This window comes from Suricata suricatta, chromosome 2 (assembly GCF_006229205.1).
Source record: "Suricata suricatta isolate VVHF042 chromosome 2, meerkat_22Aug2017_6uvM2_HiC, whole genome shotgun sequence".
Classification (NCBI taxonomy): domain Eukaryota; kingdom Metazoa; phylum Chordata; class Mammalia; order Carnivora; family Herpestidae; genus Suricata; species Suricata suricatta.
Window position 1 is genome coordinate 24668967 of NC_043701.1, and position 23239 is coordinate 24692205.

General features: G+C 35.4%; 1 protein-coding gene across 1 annotated transcript in view; it reads left to right on the forward strand.

The window, feature by feature from the left end:
- The window catches only part of GRM8 (glutamate metabotropic receptor 8), a 748501-nt gene that overhangs the window by 589074 nt on the left and 136188 nt on the right, over nucleotides 1-23239 (forward strand). Inside the window, exon 8 of the mRNA XM_029923995.1 lies at nucleotides 16770-16906. Coding sequence (XP_029779855.1) covers nucleotides 16770-16906 — 137 coding nt within the window. The remainder of the gene's footprint in view (nucleotides 1-16769; nucleotides 16907-23239) is intronic.

A 23239-nucleotide genomic window follows, 5' to 3' on the forward strand; every position in this document is an offset into this window, starting at 1 on the left:
AGAAAATTAGTTATTTCCTCATCTTATTACTATAGTGAGTGGACAATTCATGATGAGCTCAATGACATTAGTGTGTATCCATTATCCCAGCGTCAGCCAGTATGATGTAAGGGGTTGGCTCTCTTCCCTATATGTGAAGAGAGGGACAGATCCATCACAGGTGTTAAATATTTGGGATATGCGACTTTCCCTACTGTGCTAATTGGTGTAATATGTCAGAGTTCTTAGGTGGAGGCATTTTTAAAATGTGAGATTCATAACAGGAAATTAAAAAAAAATTTCCTCATAGTTTATCTGATGTAAGTTTTTTTTTTTTTTTTTTTGAAGGAATATATTCTGGCATGTACCGAAATTTTAGTTTTATTCATAAGAACAAAGTTGGGACTCAACAGAAGGCAATAAAGCCCGAAGTAAAGGGTCAAGTGGGTTTAATGCTTTTGATTATTGCATTTTCTTCAATTTGGTGGGATTCAACAGATCAGCTTCTCAATTAGCTAAATACAGAGTGAAATGCAGAAATTTGATGTTAATTGTCAATATGAACATAAATAGCTATAAGTCATTAACTCTTTTCAAATGGGAATTCATATTGGAGAAAATGAAATACCAACGCCATTAAATTATTCACACCCTTGATTAAATCAATGGAGGGAAAAGATAATTTTTTTAGTTAATTAGTAATTTGGCTGAACAACATTATTGATCTATTTTACATTCATAGACATGGCACTGAGGAATGAAACTATAATGATTATTGACACTATGTTTTTCAAATGTTGTATTTTCTAATCTTCCAGCCACCTTAAAATGTAAACAATACGTCATTCAGAAGAGGGAGCATGCACACTGATAGTTTCTCAGAGATCTCATGGCTGTGGCATGTTTGATCCAAAGTCTTTGCTCTTTCTACCACTATACCATTCTTCCTTCAGAGAGCTATTTGGTCATGACTGTCATATTTATCATTTAACATTCTCTCATGAAAAGTCAACATTAACATCTCAGAAATCACCTTCAGTAAAAGGATAGCCTTATGTTTCTGCTTATCCACAATGTCAAGCAATTGATAAGTAATGATGTCAGCAGAGCTGATAATAATGTTCAGTCTCTCTGGATGGGCAGGAAGGCCAAGGAGAGAAGGTTGACAGGGGCCTGGTTCTAGTTGTCCAGGAGAACCAGGCTAGGTTCTATACTAGCTTACTAGTTCTACTAGGCACTGTTCTATACTAATTTTGAACTTGCACTCAGTAGTAAATTATGAGAGACAGATCTTTATAGAGTTTTAAGTCAACACTGAGATTAATAGTCTGGAGCTGAGTTTTGAAATAGAAAGGGAAAAAGAGAAATGAGATACCAAGATGTTCAGTCTGCAGGATTAGGAAACCCATTCAATTTGATGAATGAGAAAGAAGAAATAGGCAAAGTCTAGAAAATTTCCAAGAGGGGAGGTGTCAGACGTTTCTCATGACTTATTTTCTGTGGTGCTGTGGACTTGGATATGGAATTGCTAGGTACAGTTAAGAAGATAATGGTCTGGACATAGAACTGACTTTTTATTTTCCCAGACATATTCAGAACCACATTAAAACACTTTACTTGTTCTTAATTTCTTAATTAGTTTTTAATGCAACATCTTTCCATAAAATAGAATTTTAGAATGGCAACAGTTGTTTCTCTAATGATCATGAATAATACACCCTCTTCTCTTTTTGAATGGAACCAAAGAATTTATTCCTAATTAAAACAAGTTTTTATATAGCATCACATTGTAAAACTACAATAAATAATATTCGGGCAGGAAAAAGAACCCTCTATAAACATAGATTTAAAACTTACATTTCTGTTTTAAGGTAAGAGAGTTACCCTTTTCTATACTTATAACAAACACACTAGAAAATATGAGAAACTTATTCTTTTGTAATTGACATAAAGGCTAAACTGAGCTATTTATAAAATTGACACACAAATCCCTGATTAACATGGATACTCTATATGTGCCACATAGTTATTAGTTCAAAAGTTGTTTTTATTTTAATCAAAAAGATTTTGTTCAAGTGTTCAAGTAGCTTATACTTGCAGACCCAGAGAATATAAGACTAGGAACATCAGTGCTAGTTATCATTAATTATTTTTTTTCAGGTGCTAACCTTTTTTAGACAAAAATAAGGGAATAATATTAGGGGTCTTCTCAGAGACAAGCTATCTGAATGACCTGATGATGAATTGCTTTATTTTTAAATTTTTAATTTTTTAGAGAACCAGAGTAACTGAACTAGACTCTCCATTATTTCTTTTCCACTGTGTAGGGGAGAACGTTGCTGTCAGCATGATCTGAGGGCTGCTACTTTTATCTCCTAATATCTGTGTATATTAGCCATTGATATGAAGTGTAGTATTTACCAAAAAATACCTTTATTTCTTTCCTCAAGTCTTCTGTCTTTCCCATATTTTAAAGAAAACAGATTTTTTTTCTTACATATTTTTTTTCATAAAAGTAAGACGTTTTGGCAGGAAATAAAGAAAATAGTAAAGAAAAACATGTAGATCTATGTTAATTTCAGTAACCAAAAATAATCTTTTTCAGTGCTTTTGTTTCAAAATATGTATCTATATCCTATTCTATCTGTATGCTCATCATCTGTCCCTCATCCATCCATTTGTCCATCTACCTGTATTACACATATATAGGATAAAGCAATTCTAGGCTATATGTTAGCCTATAATTTAAAAAAGAAATTAATTCCAGTATAGTTAACATACAGTGTTATGTTAGTTTCAACTGTCCAATATTATGAGTTAACAATTCGATGCATTACTCAGTGCTCACGGTGATAAGTATACCTGTTTACCTCCCCCCTCCCCTCTGGTAGCCATCAGTTTGTTCTCTATAGTTAAGAGTCTGTTTCTTGATTTGTTGCTCTCTTTTTTTTCCTTTGCTTGTTTCTTTTGTTTCTGAAATGCCACATATGAATGTAATCATGTGGTATTCGTCTTTCTCTGACTGACGTATTTCACTTAGCATTATACTCTCTACATTCATCTATGTTGTTGCAAATGGCAAGATTTCATTCTTTTTATGGCTGAGTAATATTCCACTTATATATATAATCTCTTCTTTATCCACTCATCTGTCAATGGGCACTTAGACTGCTTCCATAATCTGGCTGTTATAAATGATGCTTTAATAAACATAGGAATGCATGTATCTTTTCAAATTAGTGTTGTTGTATTCTCTTAACCTGTAACTTCTTAAAAACAAAGATATAATTCACCAGCTTAAACTATACAATTTAGAAGTCTTTACCTTATCCACAGGTTTGTGTGACCATCATCACTACCGAATTCCAGAGTATTTCATTGCCTCAAAAAGTAACAGTTCCTCCCTATTCTCTGCCCCCTCCAGCCCCTGACAAACATTAATGTACCTTTGGACTCGATAGACTTACCTATTGTGGATATTTTACATAAATGGAATCATACAATATGTGACCTTTTGTGACTGTTTTCTTCACTTACAGTGATTTCAAGGCTCATGCAGATTGTAGCATCCACCATGTTTTTCATGGTTGAATACTGTATTAATATGCCACATTTCATTTATCCATTCATCATAATGTCCATTTGTGTTGTTTCTACTCTTTGGCTATTATGAATAATGTTGCTATAAACATATGTGTGCAAATTTTTGTGTGAACAAATGCTTTCAGTTCTCTTAGGTATATGCCTAGGAGTGGCATTGCTGAATCATATGATAAATCTACATTAACTTTTTGAAGAATCACCAAATTCCCTTTCACAGCAGCTACACCATTTTACATTCCCACTGGGAACATATGAAGGCTCTAATTTTCCAAAAACTGGGCAACACTTCTTATTTTCCATTTTTAAAAATATAGTCATCCTAGTGGCTTTGTATAATCCTTTTTAAAGTAAAAATATGCCATCGACTCTATATTAATAATAAGCCTTTCTATTATAATTTTAATGGCCACATTATATTCCATTGTATACATGTGTCATTATTTCTCCATGCCTTGCTGAAATAAGCTTATGTTGTTTTCAATTTTCCTATAATAGAGAACACTGGACTAAAGATTCATATATTTGTGTCCATTTAGTTTACCAACTTTTTTCCATTATTTGAATACTGAAACAATAGTACAGTAAACATGTTTATAGTATGTCTGTACAGTCATCTGCCCATATTCATAGCATACATTTCTATTATTGGATCAAAGAATAAATGTGCTTTAAATCTTCAGAATTTGCCTCCAGCATGGTTGTATAAATTAAAATTTTTATCAGCACAACGTGGAAGTGTCAATTTTACCCTACCTTCATCTATAATATTTATTCTTGGGCTAAATGGGAGTATTATTATTCCTTATTAATGTCTTTCATTACTAGTAAGATGGAACACTGCATATATTCTCACTGTGACTGTTTATATCACAACTGTTTATATTTTCCCAGTTGTGCAACAATGTTCAAATTTTCTTACATGAAAGAGCTCCTTGCACATTAAGAATATTAATCCCTTGTTACATTTCTATAAATGAATTCTTTTAAAAATTGTTTGAAATTCAGAAATTTTTGTTATTAAATTATCAATTATTTTCTTAATAATTTAAATATGATCATGCTTAAAAGACTATTTAGCATTTCAAACTTAAAATTTTTATGTAAAGTTATCCAGGACTTGTACAATGATAAAAAATTTTAATTCTCTATATTTCCCTCTGAGGACAACCTAGGCTATATCCTTCAAGTTTTGAAAGATATTGCGATCTGTTAAGTAGTACTCTATAATTTTAATTTTAGTTTTCTCTTTAACTAAAGAATTAGTTAGCGAGAGCTTAATTGGTTTTTCTAAATCTCTAGGAATTTTTTTAAATTTTTATCTTCCTTGGAGTTGTTTTAACTTTTCAATCTTTTTAAAACTGTTGTTGGGGCGCCTGGGTGGTTCAGTCAGTTAAGCCTCTGACTTCGGCTCGGGTCAGATCTCATGTTCGTGGGTTCGAGCCCCGCGTCGGGCTGTGAGCTGACAGCTAGCTCAGAGCCCCGAGCTGCTTCCTGTTCTGTGTCTCCTTCTCTCTCTGACCCTCCCCCTCTCATGATCTGTCTCTCTCTCTGTATCAAAAATAAGTAAAACATTAAAAAAAATTTTTTTAACCTGTTGTTAAGGATTTTAAGTTTTAGTGAATACAGCTTAGAGAATATGAATTAAGATTTATGGTAATTATCCATATTTTATTTTGGGAGAAAATAATATTTTTGTAAATGTTTCATATGTATTTGAATGTACAATATCTTATATAATAGTTATTGCTTTTAATCTGTTTGATAGGTCAGTTTCTGAAAGGGATATATGAAAGTCAGACCATACTTTTTAAATTTATGAGTTTTTTTTTTTACTTCTGTGTTTTACTGTTTCTTTTAATTATGCTTCAAATTGTTATGCATGCAGCATCAAATGGAAACACCTCTAGTCACCATGGTAACATAGACAATTCACATCAATCACAGTGGCCTAATATACATTGACAGTTTGTGTAATTAGAGAAAATCAGGTCCATTATACATAAATGATGTGGTATCCTTTCTTTAATTCAGTACACAAATTATTGTCAAAAGTGAGTAGCCCTCTCCTAATTTGGTATTTTATCCATTTTTTTAAACAGACATCTGTTCCTATAGAGTTATCTGTGTTTGATTGGCTCATAGTAATTCTGCAAATATTAACAAAATATTAATTCTGAAATACATGGAAAGGTGGTACATTAATGATATTTCAAACTAAAACCTGAGATAAAGAACAATTTGACATTCAGCAACAAAATGAAGTAGTGACTCAACTGGTAAGAGATGAATTTTACCTTATATTACTCTTCAGAAAAATCTTCATAAAGAAAAAATGAATAAGCTTCTTGGCTTAAAAATATGTGATTCTAATCCGAGATAGTGATAGCTTATAAACTGGGAATTCTGACAGAAGTTTGACTAATATAAAATCTAAAAATATACAGAAAAGCTGCTTTGAGAATTGGGTTGAGGCAATTCTGTATCTGACCCATTTTGTTTGGGTATATAAACCTACCGGCAGGATTCATATTCCCCAAGGGCATAATAACAAGGCTAAATATAGCATTCAGTCAATTCACAGAATTACACAACAGTTAAAGCCTTTTCAACAGACCCTGCCTTTAAAGATGTTTTTTAAATATGATTCTCTCTTTTTTCTTTTCTTTCATTCTTTTATTTGTTATTTCTACTGTCCTCCATTCTGCTCTTTTACTCCCTGCCTTCCTCCCTCTCTCCCTTCTCTGTCTCTCTTTTTCCCTTTCTTCCTCTTGGCTTCCTGATTCATGACACATGCTCATTATTGATCTATGCAAGGTCCACTTTCATTTTAGTTGTTTGGTTATTTCAAAGAATGTAATAAGCATTTATGAAAATACTGCCCTCCTTCCCCACTGACCCCCGTCCCCCAGTTAGGATTTTGGCAAAAAGCTACACTCAAACATATATTTCCACCACCAACCTATTCCCCCATCCCTCCTGAACAATCAATATTTTTGCCTTTTAAAGTAGGTTTGTCTTGCATACGTATTCCCAAAGAGTACAAAATTTTAAGTTTTAACCATTTATACCTTTGTAAAATATATTTTTAGTACTTACTTTTCCACTTAAAATTATTTTGCTAAAATCCATCCATATTTATGACGGTCTCTGTAGTTCATTTATTTTGACTGTAGAATAATATTCCACTGTGTGAATATTCTATACGCCACAATTCATTCACTTTCTTAAGAGTGTCTAGCATGATTCCAGCTGAGTTCTACAAAACAGTCAAGAAAGACAGTATCATAATTTTGTATAAACTCTTGCAGAGAATAGAGAAAGAGGGAGTATTTTCCAATTTACTTTCTGTGGCCAATATAAACCTGAAATCGTAACAAAAAGGACATTCTAAGAAAGAATGCACATGAATGTAAGGATTCTAAACAAAATATTAGCTGAGTAAATTTAACAGTGTGGAAAAAAAATCAAAATCAAGTTGAATCTGTACCAAGCTTCTATGACATAATATTGAAAATGTATAGATGTTATTCATTATGGTACAAATTAAAAGGAAAAAAAGATTATCTCAAAAGATACACAAAAGACACAACTAACATTAAAAGTGTATTCATAATAAAAAAATTAGTACATTTACAATGAAAAGAAATTTCCTAAACTGATTAGAAGCACCTATAAAATGCCTAGATCAAACATATCTTAAATGAATAATGTGAGAAATATTCTTTAAAAATTGGGAGAAGTATGGGGAGCCTAGGTGGCTCAGGTAGTTAAGCGTCCAATCAGGGTCAGGTCATGACTCATGCTTCATGGGTTTGAACTCCCCGTCAGGATCTGTGGGGACAGCTCAGAGCCTGGAGCCTCAGGATCAGTGTCTCCCTCTGTCTGCACCCCCTTCAAAAGCAAATAAACATTAAAAAAAAGTCCAATCCCCCCAAATTAGGAGAAGTACAAGAATGTCCACTATTGTTACTTCATGTCAAAATTGTATTGAATATCCTAGATAGTGCAATAAGAAAAGTGTGGGGCATGGTTGGAGTATAAGAATTGTTAAGGGTAAATGAAATTATAACTATTTTCAAATAACATAATTGTTTACATGGAATTTTTTTTTTTAATTTAGCTGTAAATTCTTACAGCTTTTCAGAGGTTTTTCAACCTTCAATCTATTTTAGTTTTGAACTGGATCGTTCATGATTTTAGGTGGCTGTCCTGTGCATAGTAGGATGTTTTAGTAGCACTCCTGACCTTTTCCAGCTGTCACCAGTAGTACCTCTCTTCCAAAGACAACCAAAAATGTCTCCAAACATTGCCAAATACTCCCAGCTGAGAACCCCTGGGCTAGATATGAGACTAATATAGAAAAATAAAATCAGCTGCCTTCTATATACTAACAGCACAGTAGATAACATAAATTTAGATACCATTTACAGTAGTATCAGAGAATATTAATTATGTAGGAGTAGATCTACAAAAGATGGTTAAGTGCTACGAAAAGGAAATTATAAGGCTATTTAATATACAAAGAAGACCTAAACAACTAAGAGACAGCTCATATTCATGGATAGGAAGATATTCTAAAGATAGTAATCTCCTCCTGTTGATTTCTAGATTCCATATATTTTCCAATAATCTAACCAGGATTGTTTATGGAACTTAGGATGGTTCTAAATTGTATGCAGAGGAGAAGTCAGAAAACTTCTGAGAAGAGAGATTAGGGAGTGCAGACCTGCCATACCAGCATCAGTCTTACTATGAAACTTCAGTAATTTATCATACTGGAAGTATGCTATTGAGTCAAAGACAGACAAGTGAATTAATGGAGGAGAAGAGAAGGACCAGAAAAAGGCCCATTTCTCCATGTAAGTCAGGTATATCCAGCCAAATGGAAAAGGAGAGTATTGCTAAAAAATGATTATCAATATAGGGGAAAAGTGACATTTTCAGCCTCACCCCACCAATCAACTATGGACAGATTAAAAATGCAAATGTCAGAAACAAAACTTTAAAACTCTTAATAAACATTTTAAAAATTGATAAATTTGAAAATTTTGAATCTAGGTGGCAACATCTTTGTATCTTTGTTTTCCAGCAACATTGGACTAGACAGAGACCTCCACCTAGCGCAGCAAATTTGAACAGGCAGGAATATATATACTCAAAAACTTCTCTTTCATAAATGTGTTCATCACTGTTATAGATACAATGGCTAATTAATAGCGTGTTAGAAGCTATGTGTACCAAAATATATATAAGCTATTAAATGCTCCTGAAAATAAACAATAAAGGTCTTCAGTTACTCAACATAAAGAAAGGTTTTCTGCTCCAGAAAGAAAATGTACTGAATTCAGGGTATTGCAACACACTTTGGTTTGTTCCCAAATTCCCCTTAAGATGCATTAATCTTGCCTAATTATTACATTATCTTTTCCATTTTTTCCTTTTAATCAAACATTTGATATTTTAATAGTATTTCTGGCCACTTTTTTAAATAAGATATTTTATTTTTAAACTTCCTAATTCATCTGCTTTCCTGAGATGAATATCTCAAAATGATGGATCTTTTCTTATTTTGAAAATTCAGTCAGCTTATTTGAAGACTACCAAGACAATTATAAATTGTATTTCTGTTTCTCAAATAGTGTTCATTAATGATAATGACACTTTGCATTCTTACATTGTTATTAACTGAAGTCCACAGTTTACATTCATTCTTTCTGTTTACATTTAGGCAAAGGGTTTTAACTTAGGTTTTGGTTTGATTGAATGGAGGGGCAATTGTTAGCTACTTACTAAAAGAGGAAAGACTGTAAAGGATATGTTTGGATGAAAAAGAATCAAATGTGTCTAGATGCATAAAGTTTAGGATTACTATCAAAAAACCAATGGAGTTACAAATAGTTGGATAAATCTGCAGTCAGGGATAGATGTATAAATTTGAGACTCATCAGTGGAGGTGTCAGGTTAAATTTCAAATTAAAATGGTGTGAAGGGGTGCCTGGGTGTCTCGGGTGGTTAAGCGTCAGACTCTTGACTTCAGCTGAGGTCATAATCTCATGGTTCATGAGATTGAGCCCAACTTTCGGCTCTGTGCTGATAGTGCAGAGTTCTTGGCATGCTCTCTCTTTCTCTCTCTCTCTTTCCCTGTCCCTCCCTCACTCTTTCTCAAAATAAATAAATAAACTTTCTAAAAATGGTGTGAAGAATCAGCAGGATATAAAACAATGGAGAGAGTGAGGAGAGCTCACTTAAAAAGTTCCGTATTACAGTTAAGGAGGAGAGTGGATAAATGAGGCAATAGAGTCAATAATGGGCTTTTTGCTTGCTTTTTTTTTTTTTTTTAAGATGAGAGGTATTAGAACTCATTTGTTAACTGAATGGAATCCTATGGACAGTCTAAATCTACTGATGTCAAAGGAAGACGAAATACCTGTGAGATACCTGTGCACGGAGGGTAAACACTGAGGTCCTTGCATCAGGGGCAAAGCATGCCTGTGACTGGAGGGATGTGTCCTCAGTAGGAGAGAGATTAATATGAGTGTAGATGTAGGTAACTCAGGTTTTGTGGTGGAGTGATGAGGGAGTTTGGTCTGGCTGCTGCTTTTCCTCAGTGAGAAAGTATGAGACCAGCGACAGTGACAGAGGGAGGTGTTGGGCATGTGAGGCATGAAACAGTCCGTCATCCAGTGCGGGGAAGTGGACTTGCTGGCAAAGTGTGGAAGGACTGCAAAACAGTGTTGACTGCACACTTCAGATCTGAGGCCATGAATTTAAAGTAAGACCAGACAGCACGCTGGGACTAGATGAAGCAAGGGAGGTGCCTAATGTGCAGAATTTAGGGAGGCACTTGCTCTCAGAGTCGTGCCCGGGGCGCCTCACCTGCCTCAGTCTAGTCCTGGCCTTGCCAGACATTAAAGTTTTATGATTTTCTCAAACAACATTCAGCTGCTTGAATATAGGCAAAGAAGATATACAATTGAGTTCAATCATGATTGTGATTTGGCAGAGGAATAAAATTGGTTGGAAGAAGATCATAGACCCTATGTGAGAATAAGAAGGAAGAGAAACTATCATGGGCATGAAGGATAATGACAAATTGAGTTGATACATGAATCAATACATTTAGGAGACCATAGAATTGTTGCCCTGGGGGTAGAAGGCGATATCCAGGGAATAAAAGTTGGGAGATGATGAAGTTCCTGGTAAGGACACCTTTTAGACTGTAATCATGGTAGTGGGTGGTGAGATGCATAAGAGGGAAGATCACTGGAAGTGAGGAAGTCAGCTAATGCAGAGGCCAGGATGTTGAGTCATCCAGGTGGATTATGAGGCCACCAAGAATGATAACAGGAGTAGGGAGGGAAAAGTATACAGAGTCAGATGCTAAAGTCTTCAATGAACAAAGGCTGACTAACTGATAAATGTAATAGTAATATGCCTGATTCCTAAATAATTAACTTATGATATGATTCTAATTCAAAGACATAGGTCTGTTTATTGACTGTAATAAATACTTGATAAAATAAATCAAATAAGGGAAATGAGAGCATGAATAATTGAGATTCTGTTGAAAATTGCTATTTCCTATGTCATTTTGGTCAATGACTTAAGTCTCATATATTCATTCTTTTAAGGGAGCCAAAGCTCACTAAATCAACTGATTTCATTTTTCCCTTTCTCATTTTTTTCATGCTTACCCAGTAGTGTATGTCATTATGAGAAAGAAAATGGATAAAGTTTTGTAGCAAGAATGAGGAAGGAAAGTAATAAACATGACAGTAAACTGAGTGGCTTACACTTATAAATATATTTATAATATTTTCCCATAAAGGCAAATGAATTATTCTTGCATTGCATTTTGCATTGTGGAAATAAGCTAATGTAGATCAAGGGAGCATAAGTGTAGGCAAAGGAACGGATAATGATGATGATGGTTTCCATTTATTGCACACCTATCGTGTGCCAGCCACGCATTAAGTGCTTTACATACATCACCTCATGTAACCCTCATAATAGCCCAGGGAGGTGAAAGTTATTATGCTCCCTTGATGGTTGAGAAAACAGATTTATTGAGGGTAACTTGCCCAGATTGCACAGGTAATTGGCAGAGCCAGAAATCAAACTCAGTCCCCGAATCCCAAGTTTATACTGTTCCCCAGAACAATGTTCAACAGAGCCAACATTTGCAAATAAAATCTTCATTGGATGTATCATTTTTTCCTATAGAAACATATTGAAGTGCTTGATATGCCTAGTAATAAAAATAGTTTTTTCAGTTCATTTCTTATTGAGCAGAAAATATTCTAGGAGATGTATAGTCTCTGAGAGTAGTACCTGACAAATAAGAGTGACTTCATAGCTCCACATTGTTTGTTTCCATTTCTCCACTAGTGCACATCAATTAAAAAGACTTTTTTAATTAATACACTTCAAAATATCTGAAATAGCTAAGTCTAGGAGATAGAGCCTAGGAGATACATATCTAAATACATGTATATCTAAATATATTTATATTTCTTACCTGTGTTGTTGGTAAATCATAATAAAGTGATGCATATATTGAGATGTTTGTCATTTAAAATTTTTTTCTGGACAAAATGCTGCTCAATCAGGTTTATCAGGGGTGGTCGGATTCATACAAAGGATACTTTAAATTTCTTCAAATGGAAATTAGTAAACTGCATGGCCCGTCTTAGTTTTCAAGGGTGTTCTTGGTTCCATGAACCACAGAATCAGGGTAAGCATTTGAGATGAGCCAATGTGTAATGGAGTCATTCTTCCTGTGAAAGGGTTGAAATAATTCAACTGCAAGCCTACCCCAGATTAGAAATCAGATTAGTAAAACAAGTTGCAAGGGTGGTTTCCAACATCACACTGATAACAAAGTGAAAGGTGCTCATTTGGTCCCTTCACTCTGAATGTAAAAGATGAGAAATGACATACATGCATTTCATGATGTTATAGAGAGGGTAAGTATGGATTTACTTGGGATCATTAGTTATGAGTTGAGCTTTACTATGATTTATTGATTGTTTACTCAGAAAGAAGCACTGTCTTTGGTTCAGTGTCTACTAATATTAGAGATACACTCTGATTGTGTTAAGGAGACCTTCTTTGTGAGGAAGGCAGAGGATCTACTCAGAATTGAGCACGTAATAGGCTCTCAATAGGTATTTGTTGAATAAATGTTTTGATCGGGTATGAGGATAAATAGCAAAAGTGTATGTAGTGTAGTGAGTGATATGATAGAGCAGGATAGGATTTGAAGAGGCACTTGGGCTTTTGCTCCAGGTTTAGAAGCTCAAGCTTCTTTAGATGTGACCTTTGGGCCACATCTTGGAAAGAATTATATAGAGAAGAAGGGATAGGAGGAAGGAGGAAGGGAATTTATGAATAATAACATGTATAAAAACAGGATGGTAAGAAAAGCATGGTGAATTTAGAGAACTAGATTTTAGGTATAGGTGGCATTATGTTGAAAGAGGAAAACAAATGGGGAGCCTGGGTAGCACAGTCGATTAATCATCCAACTGGCTCTCGGCTCAAACTCATGGTTTGTGAGTTCAAGCCTTGCATCAGGCTCTGTGCTGATGGTGCAGAGCCTGCTTGGGATTCTGTCACTCCTTCTCTCTGACCCCTGCCCCCCCCCGATAAACAAATGGACTCAAAAAAAGAAAAAGAAAAAGAGGAGAAAGAAGATTAGTGAGGGTGACTTGAAAAAAGCCATATATGATCACTGAGAAGTTCCTATTTTCATATGGACACTGGATCTCGTACACGCCATTGCCATAAAACCATAAAGTTATGTATAATAGTTAATACATATATGATGTTTACCATGTACTAAATATTTTACATATTTTAATTCATTTGATCTTCACATAGTCCTCTGAGTAGGAAATACTATTAGCACATTTTAAAAATGAGACACATGAAATACAGGGAAATTAAGTAAGTTATCTGAGATCATATGTCTAATAAGTGACAGAGCTGGGGTTTGAACTCAGTGATCTGGTTCCAAAATCCCACACTCCTCGCCATTTTAATATATTGCCTCTTTTTTTTAATGTTTATTTATTTTTGAGAGAGAGAGAGACAGACAGACAGCGTGCAAGTGGGAGAGGGGCAGAGATTGAGGGAGACACAGAATGGAAGCTGGCTCCGAGTTGCCAGCAGAGAGCCCGAAGTGGGGCTCAAACCCAGGACCGGGAGTTCATGACCTGAGCCGAGGTCGGATGATTAACCGACTGAGCCACCTGGGCACTCCAATATATTGCCTCTTAATACAATGTCAAGCTCAGTGTGATTTGTTGTTAATGATATTCAGTTAGACAATTATTATTTTTGTGATAATACATCTCTCATTCACTTGCTTTCTGATAGACTTTGTCAAGGTGGAGAAAAGAGATGTAGAAACAGCTAGCCTACTAGGAATTATATGTAATTCAGAGTACATTCATGAAAACGTGCTACATGAGTGGCTTTCGTCTATCTTAGGTATCATATGGTTAAAAAGATTGAGACTACTGTTGTAGGAGATTAGAGGTCATTCCATAAGGGATGTAACATTGGGGATTTTAGTTAGAGAAGTCAAATATTCCTTTTATTCATGAAGAATATGACATGATAATTTTTTGGAGTGGTATATAGATGTCAGAATTGTTGATGATGTTAATGTGAAATTCATACAGATAGGTATTTTTCCACCCAGGAATCTCTTTCCCATTTGAATTTCCATTATACTTTGTCTAGATATCATTTAAAGAATTTTCAACATCCAATCTATTCTTCTGCATTGGTGTGTACTGGAAACAGTTAGGGGGGAATGGTAATCATTATAATACCTAATTACCCCACACACTGTGCTGTGCACTTGACAGGTATTTGTGCATTTACTTCTTACAATAACTCTATGAGAAAAGTGTCATTATTATGTCTATTTTTCAGATGAGGAAACTCAGATTTAAAAGTTAACCTGCTCAAGGTCACCAGGAGTTCTGTTTTGGTGAGGCATGGCAAATGAGTTTGCACTTGAGTGTCTAAGGAATAGCTAAGATAGTACTAGTTGATTGGAGAGCTCCTATTTTATTTCCCAATTCCTCATTTTTTCTTGATTTATATATAAAGCCATTTCCCATATGAATTAATAATAATAATAATTTAAACACATACAGCTCTTTTAGGACTTCAACACATACTCATATTCATTGTTAAGTCCCCACATGATGCTTGAATAGAAAGAGAGATACAAAGTTGTGGAAATAAATGGGGAGGTGTAGTTATCACCTTTTTTAAAAAATTTTTTTATGTTTTTTAATTTATTTTTGAGAGACAGAGAGAGACAGTGCGAGCAGGGGAGGGTCAGAGAGAGAGGGAGACACAGAATCTGAAGACAGGCTCCAGACTCTGAGCTAGCTGTCAGCACAGAGCCTGACACAGGGCTCAAACCCACAAACCGTGAAATCATGACCTGAGCCGAAGCCAGATGCTCAACTGACTGAGCCACCCAGGCATCCCAAGCCATGTAGCTCTTGACTCTCAGACTAGTACTCTCTCCATGCTATCATGCAATCCTACCTCTTGTGGCCTTAGCAGTTTTGCAGATGCCAGGTATCTGTGATCCCATCAGAGATTTCATCCTGTGTCCAAATTTTAGAAACATTCCAGGAAATGGAGTAAATTACACATCTCTCCATTAAATACTTGGAAAGCACCCTACTTGCTGTTGTGTTACTGTGATTGTATTTATTTGCAAGTTATTATCTTAAGTCATCCGTGTTGTTTGATAAGTTAAATGTTTTAGAATTTTGTGATTACTGTCATTCGTTAAAAACTCTGCAGGTAAAGAACTCATTATAAAATCTGAATGTAGAGAATTAATATATATAATTATTTGTAGTATATATGTTGGGAGAGAACAATAGGGAAAGAGAGCAAGAAGGAGACACTTTCTAGCACAGTATAGAAATTAAATCCAATATGCTATGACAAGAAATTCAGGGGAGGGGCCTACAAAGAGAAGACAGGCACAAAGAGAAAGGATTGGTATCAGGTGACTTGTTGAGATAGCAAAGAGCAATCCAACAAGATGAAGCAGGGAAATGGCTGAAGCTAAAAGCTGTTACAGAGGAGGAAGGTCTATTCAGATTGTGAGGCTACATGGAAGGAGAAAACATGGCAGTAGCAATCCCTTACTACTCTTTTTAAAATGCCTATTTATTTATTTTGAGAGAAAGACAGAGAGAGAGACAGAGAGAATGTATGTGAATAGGGGAGGGGACAGAGTGGGGGAGAGAGAAAATCCCAAGCAGGATCTGTGCTGTCGGTGCAGAGCCCCACGTGTGGCTCTATCTCATGAGCCCTGAGATCATGACCTGAGCCAAAACTAAGAGTCAGTTGCTTAAACAACTGACCTACCCAGCACCCCACCTTTCTCCTTTTAAAACCTGTGATTATGTAACACTTAATAATTAGAAAATAAAAGTGAGCAGAAACTATTAAGAGAAAAGAGAAAAACTGAAAGCTTCTTAGAGAAGTGAGAGTTTAGAAAATAATATATCTCTTGAATCCTGCTGCCCTGCCCCAGTGAATTGGGGGAACTTTTATGATCTGGGACTTCCCAGCCATCACTGTTTTGCCCATTGAGAGGTTCCCAATGTTGATATACTCTTGGGCAGAGGTAGCAGAAGCAGAGGCTTAGAAGAGAGAGTGAACAGGGAATTGCTTCAGAATGGAGTTAGGTCAGAATAAAGCAAAGCTCCAGAGAATTTGTCTAGGATGTTCTCCTGCCGGATTTTGAGTTGCTGTTTGTAGTTCATATTATATAGTAGGTGTTATGCTTCAGGACATTTACACTCCTCTCTATTGACTGTCATTCTGTGTAGCAAGGATGGAATATTCAGCCTATCAATTTCTATTTATTTAACTGTTAAGTACATTGCCTAACTTGGATACTCACCATTTACTTTCTAATGTGCATAATAAAGCATGTCTTCTTCCTGTATGTACGTCTGGGCTTCTTTTTGTGTAGAAGATATTATACTATCAAGAATGACCTTGTATGGATTACAATCTTCATATCTCGTACTACACATAATATATTTTTATCTACCATTTTTTCTTAGAGAAAAATAAGCTCATTAGGTTATCTTACTAAAACTTTATTAACATTGTTTTCCAAACATTTATAGGTAGTGCGGGGACACCTGTCACTTTTAATGAAAATGGAGATGCTCCTGGACGTTATGATATCTTCCAGTATCAAATAACCAACAAGAGTGCAGAATACAAAATCATTGGGCATTGGACCAATCAGCTTCATCTAAAAGTACGTATCAGTATAAATTTGAATTAATGGATATAATTCTCAAATAGGAATGCTTTATTTTTAAGTTTGTAATACACATTTTGTTAGAATTGACTGTCTTATTATTAAGTTTTCAGAAAATGTGTGATTTTATCCTTCCTTCAACTTTGAAATATTATGGAAAATCTTAAATGTCTGTAGAGAAATCTAATATGTAGGGACTTAATGAAAGATCTCATTTCCTTTCAAGTGACTGCATCATATTTAGCGAAATTTTGCCCTTTTCTGACACTCACTTATTTACCTGTTGGTACACTGTGTGTGTGTGTGTGTGTGTGTGTGTGTGTGTGTGTGTGTGTGTTGTGGGGGAGGAATGACAGAGTTTGCCATGAATGATTAAATTTAGGCTTAAAAATAAGTGTACTTTACCTTTGTCTCATTGGAAATTGAGACCTTATGGGTACGTCTGATTTATGGAAGTGAATCATAATCTATATTTACAAACCTCTTTTGAATCACAACATCAGAGAAAGCTAATGTACGCACAGGTGATGGTTAGATCTTTTAACAGCCTTTCAGGCTACCTGCTGTCCCTACCTACCTGGGGTGCTATCAAGGCCCAAGACCCACAGGTTTTGCATTTCCTAGAAGTAGCCATGTGAGGAAAACTTAGAGAGCCCAGCCTCAGCAGGGTCCCAGGGCCTGGGGGTGGTGCTGAAGTTGGCTAGGCATTTGCCTGCCCTGGTGTCATCTACACATGGGGCTCAGTCTCCTCCTGTTGGGTCTGGCAGAGACCTGGTGGCAGTGCATGCAGGATGGCTGTGGGGTTCAGGAGCTTCATCAGTTGTGGCTAGCTGGTGGCAGCGCTCTAGAGGGTCTCTCCTAAGGGAAGGGTCTGTGGGGACATTGGATAGAGCTATGTGGTGCTGCTCCCCACCAATTATTAGGGGCTCTGGAGCAGGAAGCTGAACCTGAACATGAGAGATAAGGGAGGTCCAGAAAGGGAGCAGGACTGTCAGTGGCTGCATGAGGAGGGTGTTGGGTGACTGGAACAGTATCTGTTTACCGCTAGGTAAGGAATCAGTTCATATTTTAACAGCCATCCTGTGATAGCAGGGCACTGGCTCTTTCCAGTATAGAGAAATAAGGAACGTGTTATAGTCAAGGATTGGCTTTCATTCATTCAGCACGTCTTTGACAACTGTAATATATGACTATTTACAGGGACTTAGTGTTTCCTCTGTAGGCAGTCAGGGGCTTTATAAATACTTCAAATAAACTAGAAACATATTCTTGTACTGCCTGTTGTTCTAATGTGAATTTCATTCTTTCCCGTAATGAAAGTATCTCTTCCTGATTTCCTAAAGCCATCATAACACTGTGAGAATTGAGTTTACTTCCTAAATGAACAATTAAGTTCATTTCTTAGTCATCCTTATCCCAGCTAGAAGGTAAAAGCTTATGGTGTGCACGAGGGTGGAGATCATTCTTGTCTGTACGTGTGTAACACGCTCACATGTGCTTTCTTGTGTTTGAACCCACTCAAAAGACATTGAGTAGGTATTTTTAATACAGCTTTTTACATCTGTATCTCCAAAGAGAGCTCCTGAAGTGGCATGCTTATGCAGCATCAGTCATCAAAGTTTTCAACAAGGAAGCAGATGATGAGAAATAAGACTACAATATTTAGGATCTACTGTCTCTAAAACGACTTCCTGATAATTACCATACTTCGACATTCAATAATGCCCCCAAACAGCTTATATTTCTAACCTCTGTTTTGCTTTGTAAGACCACGTATCTGCAGCTAACTACATGCAGTAGCCTGAAGAAATCTTATCTACTGTTCTGCAACCTAAAGTAACATATATTGAAGCATACTTTTGATAAGTCTAGCAGTCATTAATGCCAATCTGAAAATCAATAGAGTTTTGTCAAAAACTCTTTTGAAAGTGAACCTATGTGAAATAAAATAATTAAACATGACAAAGAAAATTTGATAAGGGTTAAAATAGGTTAGCTACTTTTTATCCGATATCTATTAATGCCAAACTGCCTATTACATTCTTATGACTAAGGATGTACATAATAAAGTTCAGTGATTGAAAAATATGTTCACTATACTAAGATGACTAAAATATTTATATAAACAAGTATATATACACATACATATCTCTCTATGTATATGCATGATATATTTATTATAAAACTTCGTATTGAATCCCAAGCTGTTCTTTTATGTACATTTAACAGTGCATGAGAGTTTTATGTTTATTCTTGTGTTACTGTTCATAAAATATATCAAAACAATTTGTAAGAGTTATTTTTTATGCATGATTATGACCATTTATAACTAGATAGCAGTACCAGCTTTACTGAAACAGAGAGATTGCATCTCTCAGAAGAAAAGGAAGTAAATTAGAATGTGGGGAGAAGTTGTAAGTGAGGGTTGACTTCTGGAGTCTAGCAGGACAAATTGTTTCTCCTTGGATCAGTGACCTATTTGAAGGTGGAGTAGGAGGTGCGTGGAAAGTGACCAATTTATTAAAGTTCTGCTTAGACATTAGTCAAGGCACCAAACAAATCCTTTGCTTCAGTTTTCATCTGTAAAATGGACACATTAGTAGCACCTATTTTATATGGTTAAATAAGAATTAAATGAAATACTATAATGAAACATTTAGTCCAGAGCTTGGCACACACAAAATCCATAAAGGTTACCTATTCTTAATCCAGTGTCTCATGAGTCTATATGGACAGTGGGAGATATGATAATCAATATGATGAGTAAAAAACTGCTCATTACAGAGGCACTTGAATTTGCTTTAGAAAATTCTGAGACAATCTCTTCATCAAAATGCTGACCATTTGTCTCCATAGCCCATTGTTTCTTCTTATCTTTAATATTGGCCTTAATACTTTAGAAAATCAATCTACACTTAAAAAGTAACCTTTATGTAAGATAAATACAAATTTCTATATGATACCATATGGCTAAGTAATGTCAGCTAGGCAGTTATATTTTGAATGGATTTGATAAATTCATTCTATGCACATACTCTGTGCTAAATTTTGGAACTAGAGTGAATATGTGATTCTCAGGGTGCTCATAGACTGGAAGGATAGACCAGCACTAAACCAACAATGCTAGCACAGTGAGGCAGGCACATGGATGAAAGTGCACACACTGTCTCTGAACAGCAGCCCAGAGAGGTGTTCCTAATCTGGCCTGGCTGTGCTGACGGTTGTGTTGAGGACCAGGGAAGGATGCTCTCCCTATGTACTCCTCTCTCCTTGATCTATTAAACCAGATTTACAGCAGATTTTACACTCTAGTAAGCATTTATCAGCCGGTTATTGGATTGAACTCTGCCTCTTTTCAAAGATCTAGTTTTTCTGGCTGAATTCAACCATAGGACAACTTTGTACATAGACAGTGTACTTTGGAGCCTATGTGAGTGCGACAGGTTTGCTCTGAATCTACCTTAGTGCAGTGAAAGAAATTTTAAAGCAAGTAGATGGGTTTTTTTCCTGAAAAATTATGAGATGTTTTATTTCCTGAAAAACATTGTCTTTATTGTTCCAAATATTATTGCTTCATTTTCTTCATGATGGAACTAACATATGTTCTTAATGTAGCAACTACAGTCGGTTAGTATAATTGTTTAGTTTGTTTTAGGTTTTCTATTCAGTCGCCTCAGTCCATGCATGAAGGGCATGTTGTCTGAGCGTGAACTTGAACAATTAGGTCTCTCCATTTTGTTAGACTGAATCTCTCAAAAGGCAGGTGGTCCTTATTAGTGATTACAAAACAGATTATAACCTAGAGGTTCCGAGTAAACAGCAGAACCTGAACTGTGAGGAGAACAGCCAGCTGCTGCTGTAAGTCCACAGGGAGAAGGAATATGGAGGTTACTGGATGTCCTAAAATAACTCAGGGATCACTTTTTTATATTTCCAATCAGAACTTACTGTTTTTTAATTTGTTTTTTATTTTGTATTGTTTTTATTATGGTAGGAATGAGGCGGATGATTTTACTTGTTGTTTTGTTTTCTTCTCTTTTTATTCAAGTAAATAATTTGGAGATAAATCATAGTAGTAAAGGATAGCAACTTTATAAGTGTGTCTCAACCACAACTACTAGTGGCACAGTGTCAGTTGGGAAAGGTGATTTGCAGCAAGGCTTCATTGACTCTGATTTAATTTTAAGTGGATCACTCCATAGATGAGAGTAACTCTTCACCAGGTACTGAATCCTGAACCTCCATTATCTCATCTGTTAAGTGGGGATAATAAATAGACTTATTAGGAAGACTGAATGCATTAGAATACAGTGGAGAAGAATGTGACCTCAAAGTCAGAAAAATGTTTGAAGTCCAACTTTCCATTCATGAGTCTTGTAGCCATGGACATGTTATTTTACCTCTTTTAGTCTTAGATTTTTCATCTGCCTAAAAACAATCATAACTACTTCATAGGTTTCTTGAGATAATTAAAGGAAATCACATACACAAAGATTGTAGAACATTGCTTGCCACATATTAAATATTAAATGAATATAGTAATAATAATTTTTTTGTTTTGCCACAATAACTAGTCTATTACTGAGGAGCTATAGTTTAAATCTAAAATTCCATATATGCGAAGTCTTTTTTGCCTTTATTTTGATGTATTGAGTAGGGATTAACTTTAAAAAGAAGTACATACCCCATGATAACTTTTCTGTGCCTGTACAATAAACCCAAAATGTTTGTTTTAGTATTAAAAATGGGCTGCATGCTTTGGGGACAACCAGAAACTTGAACAGAATTTTTGGAGTTCAGCCCAATTAAATCTGTCTTTCCTATGTACATGTAGTATATATCATTTATAATATAAATTTTAATTTAAATATATTTTAATATGATATTTAATTATATGTATATATCTTTGCCTGTAAGTGGTTAGTCAGATACATGCTGTACTGGAGTTACCTCAACTTTCTTGGAATATAGATAGAAGGAATTCTTCAGTGTCTTCATTTGCTTTGTGAGTTTGCTGTTTTGGATAAACATTGCAAGTGTTTAACCAAAACCATTAGATTCATTAAATAGCGAAATAGCTTTTCTAGAACGAAGGGTATTGAAATAGCCTTGAAGTAAAGATGGATTGAATGAAGTTGGAACAGTGTTTGAGGGGAGACTTGACCCTTTATTTGCTTGGACTCTTAGAAGTCATGCATTTTCTCTTGCCTCAATTTCCCCATTTGCAAAGTTGCCTACATTTAGAAATTCTCTTCCATACCATTGTCAGTGCTTATTAAAAATAGTTCACCCTGTGAGGCCAGCATATACAAGCTCTCCCTTTCCCACAAACCGTGAATGTAGAGCCAATTCTCTGAGACCTTTCACTACATTCTGACAGAACTTTAGATGCCACTGTAGTTCCTGTCTTTATACTCCACTCTGAAAAGACTATTCTGCTTCCATGCCTTACAAAAAGATGACTAATGGTCAAAACTATATTTTTGTTTATTAGATGCAAATATATTCTTTTCTAAAAAAGTCATTTTGGGGTCAGTAGTTATTTCTCTGTTTAGGAGAAAACAAGCATTTTTGACATGTTGAGCAAATGTCAAGGTGATTAAATTTTAACTAGGTTCTTGCTAGCCCAGAGTAGGTGCTCAGTAAGTATTTGTTAAATGTCATTAATAATATGCTGATATTTTCTAAATACTGACTGAATAGGGGACAATGATTATTGATTAGGAAGTAGACTTGTGCACAGATTATTTATTCAGTGACTGCTTCCTGCCAGCAGGATGCTAGTGTTGATGAGTACAAGGTTCGATAAATTAAACTTCCAGATATTAAAAGATTTGCAGTTCATTAAAGGAAACTATACAGTTGAATAACTACAATAAAAGCATAACTAGGGACAGATTAAAGAACAAACTATGAATTCAGAAGGTGTAACGATTACTTCCAACTACAAGGACTGGATAAAATTTCTTGATAGATGAGGTTCAAACTGATATTAAGTTTCTCTGGTGGCCAGAAATGTTTGCAAGAGTGTATAGTCCATGAAAAAAGCATCTATCCATCCATTCATCCATCCATTCCAGAATAAAGTGCCTTCAACGTGCCACTGCTATGCTGGGTGCTGTAATGATATAGAGGCATTTCAGATTCAGTTCATAGGGTCACCCCTGAACGAACACTAAGTAGGAGCAGAATCCAAAGAAATATCTTGTTCATGAGTCCACATTGCATCCATCCATGTTCCTTTAGTCTTGTCTGTCTTAAACACACATTCTTATTGGTAAAGTTTGATTAGTATTCACAGAGAAACATATTCTGTTTTGGTCTGGAGAC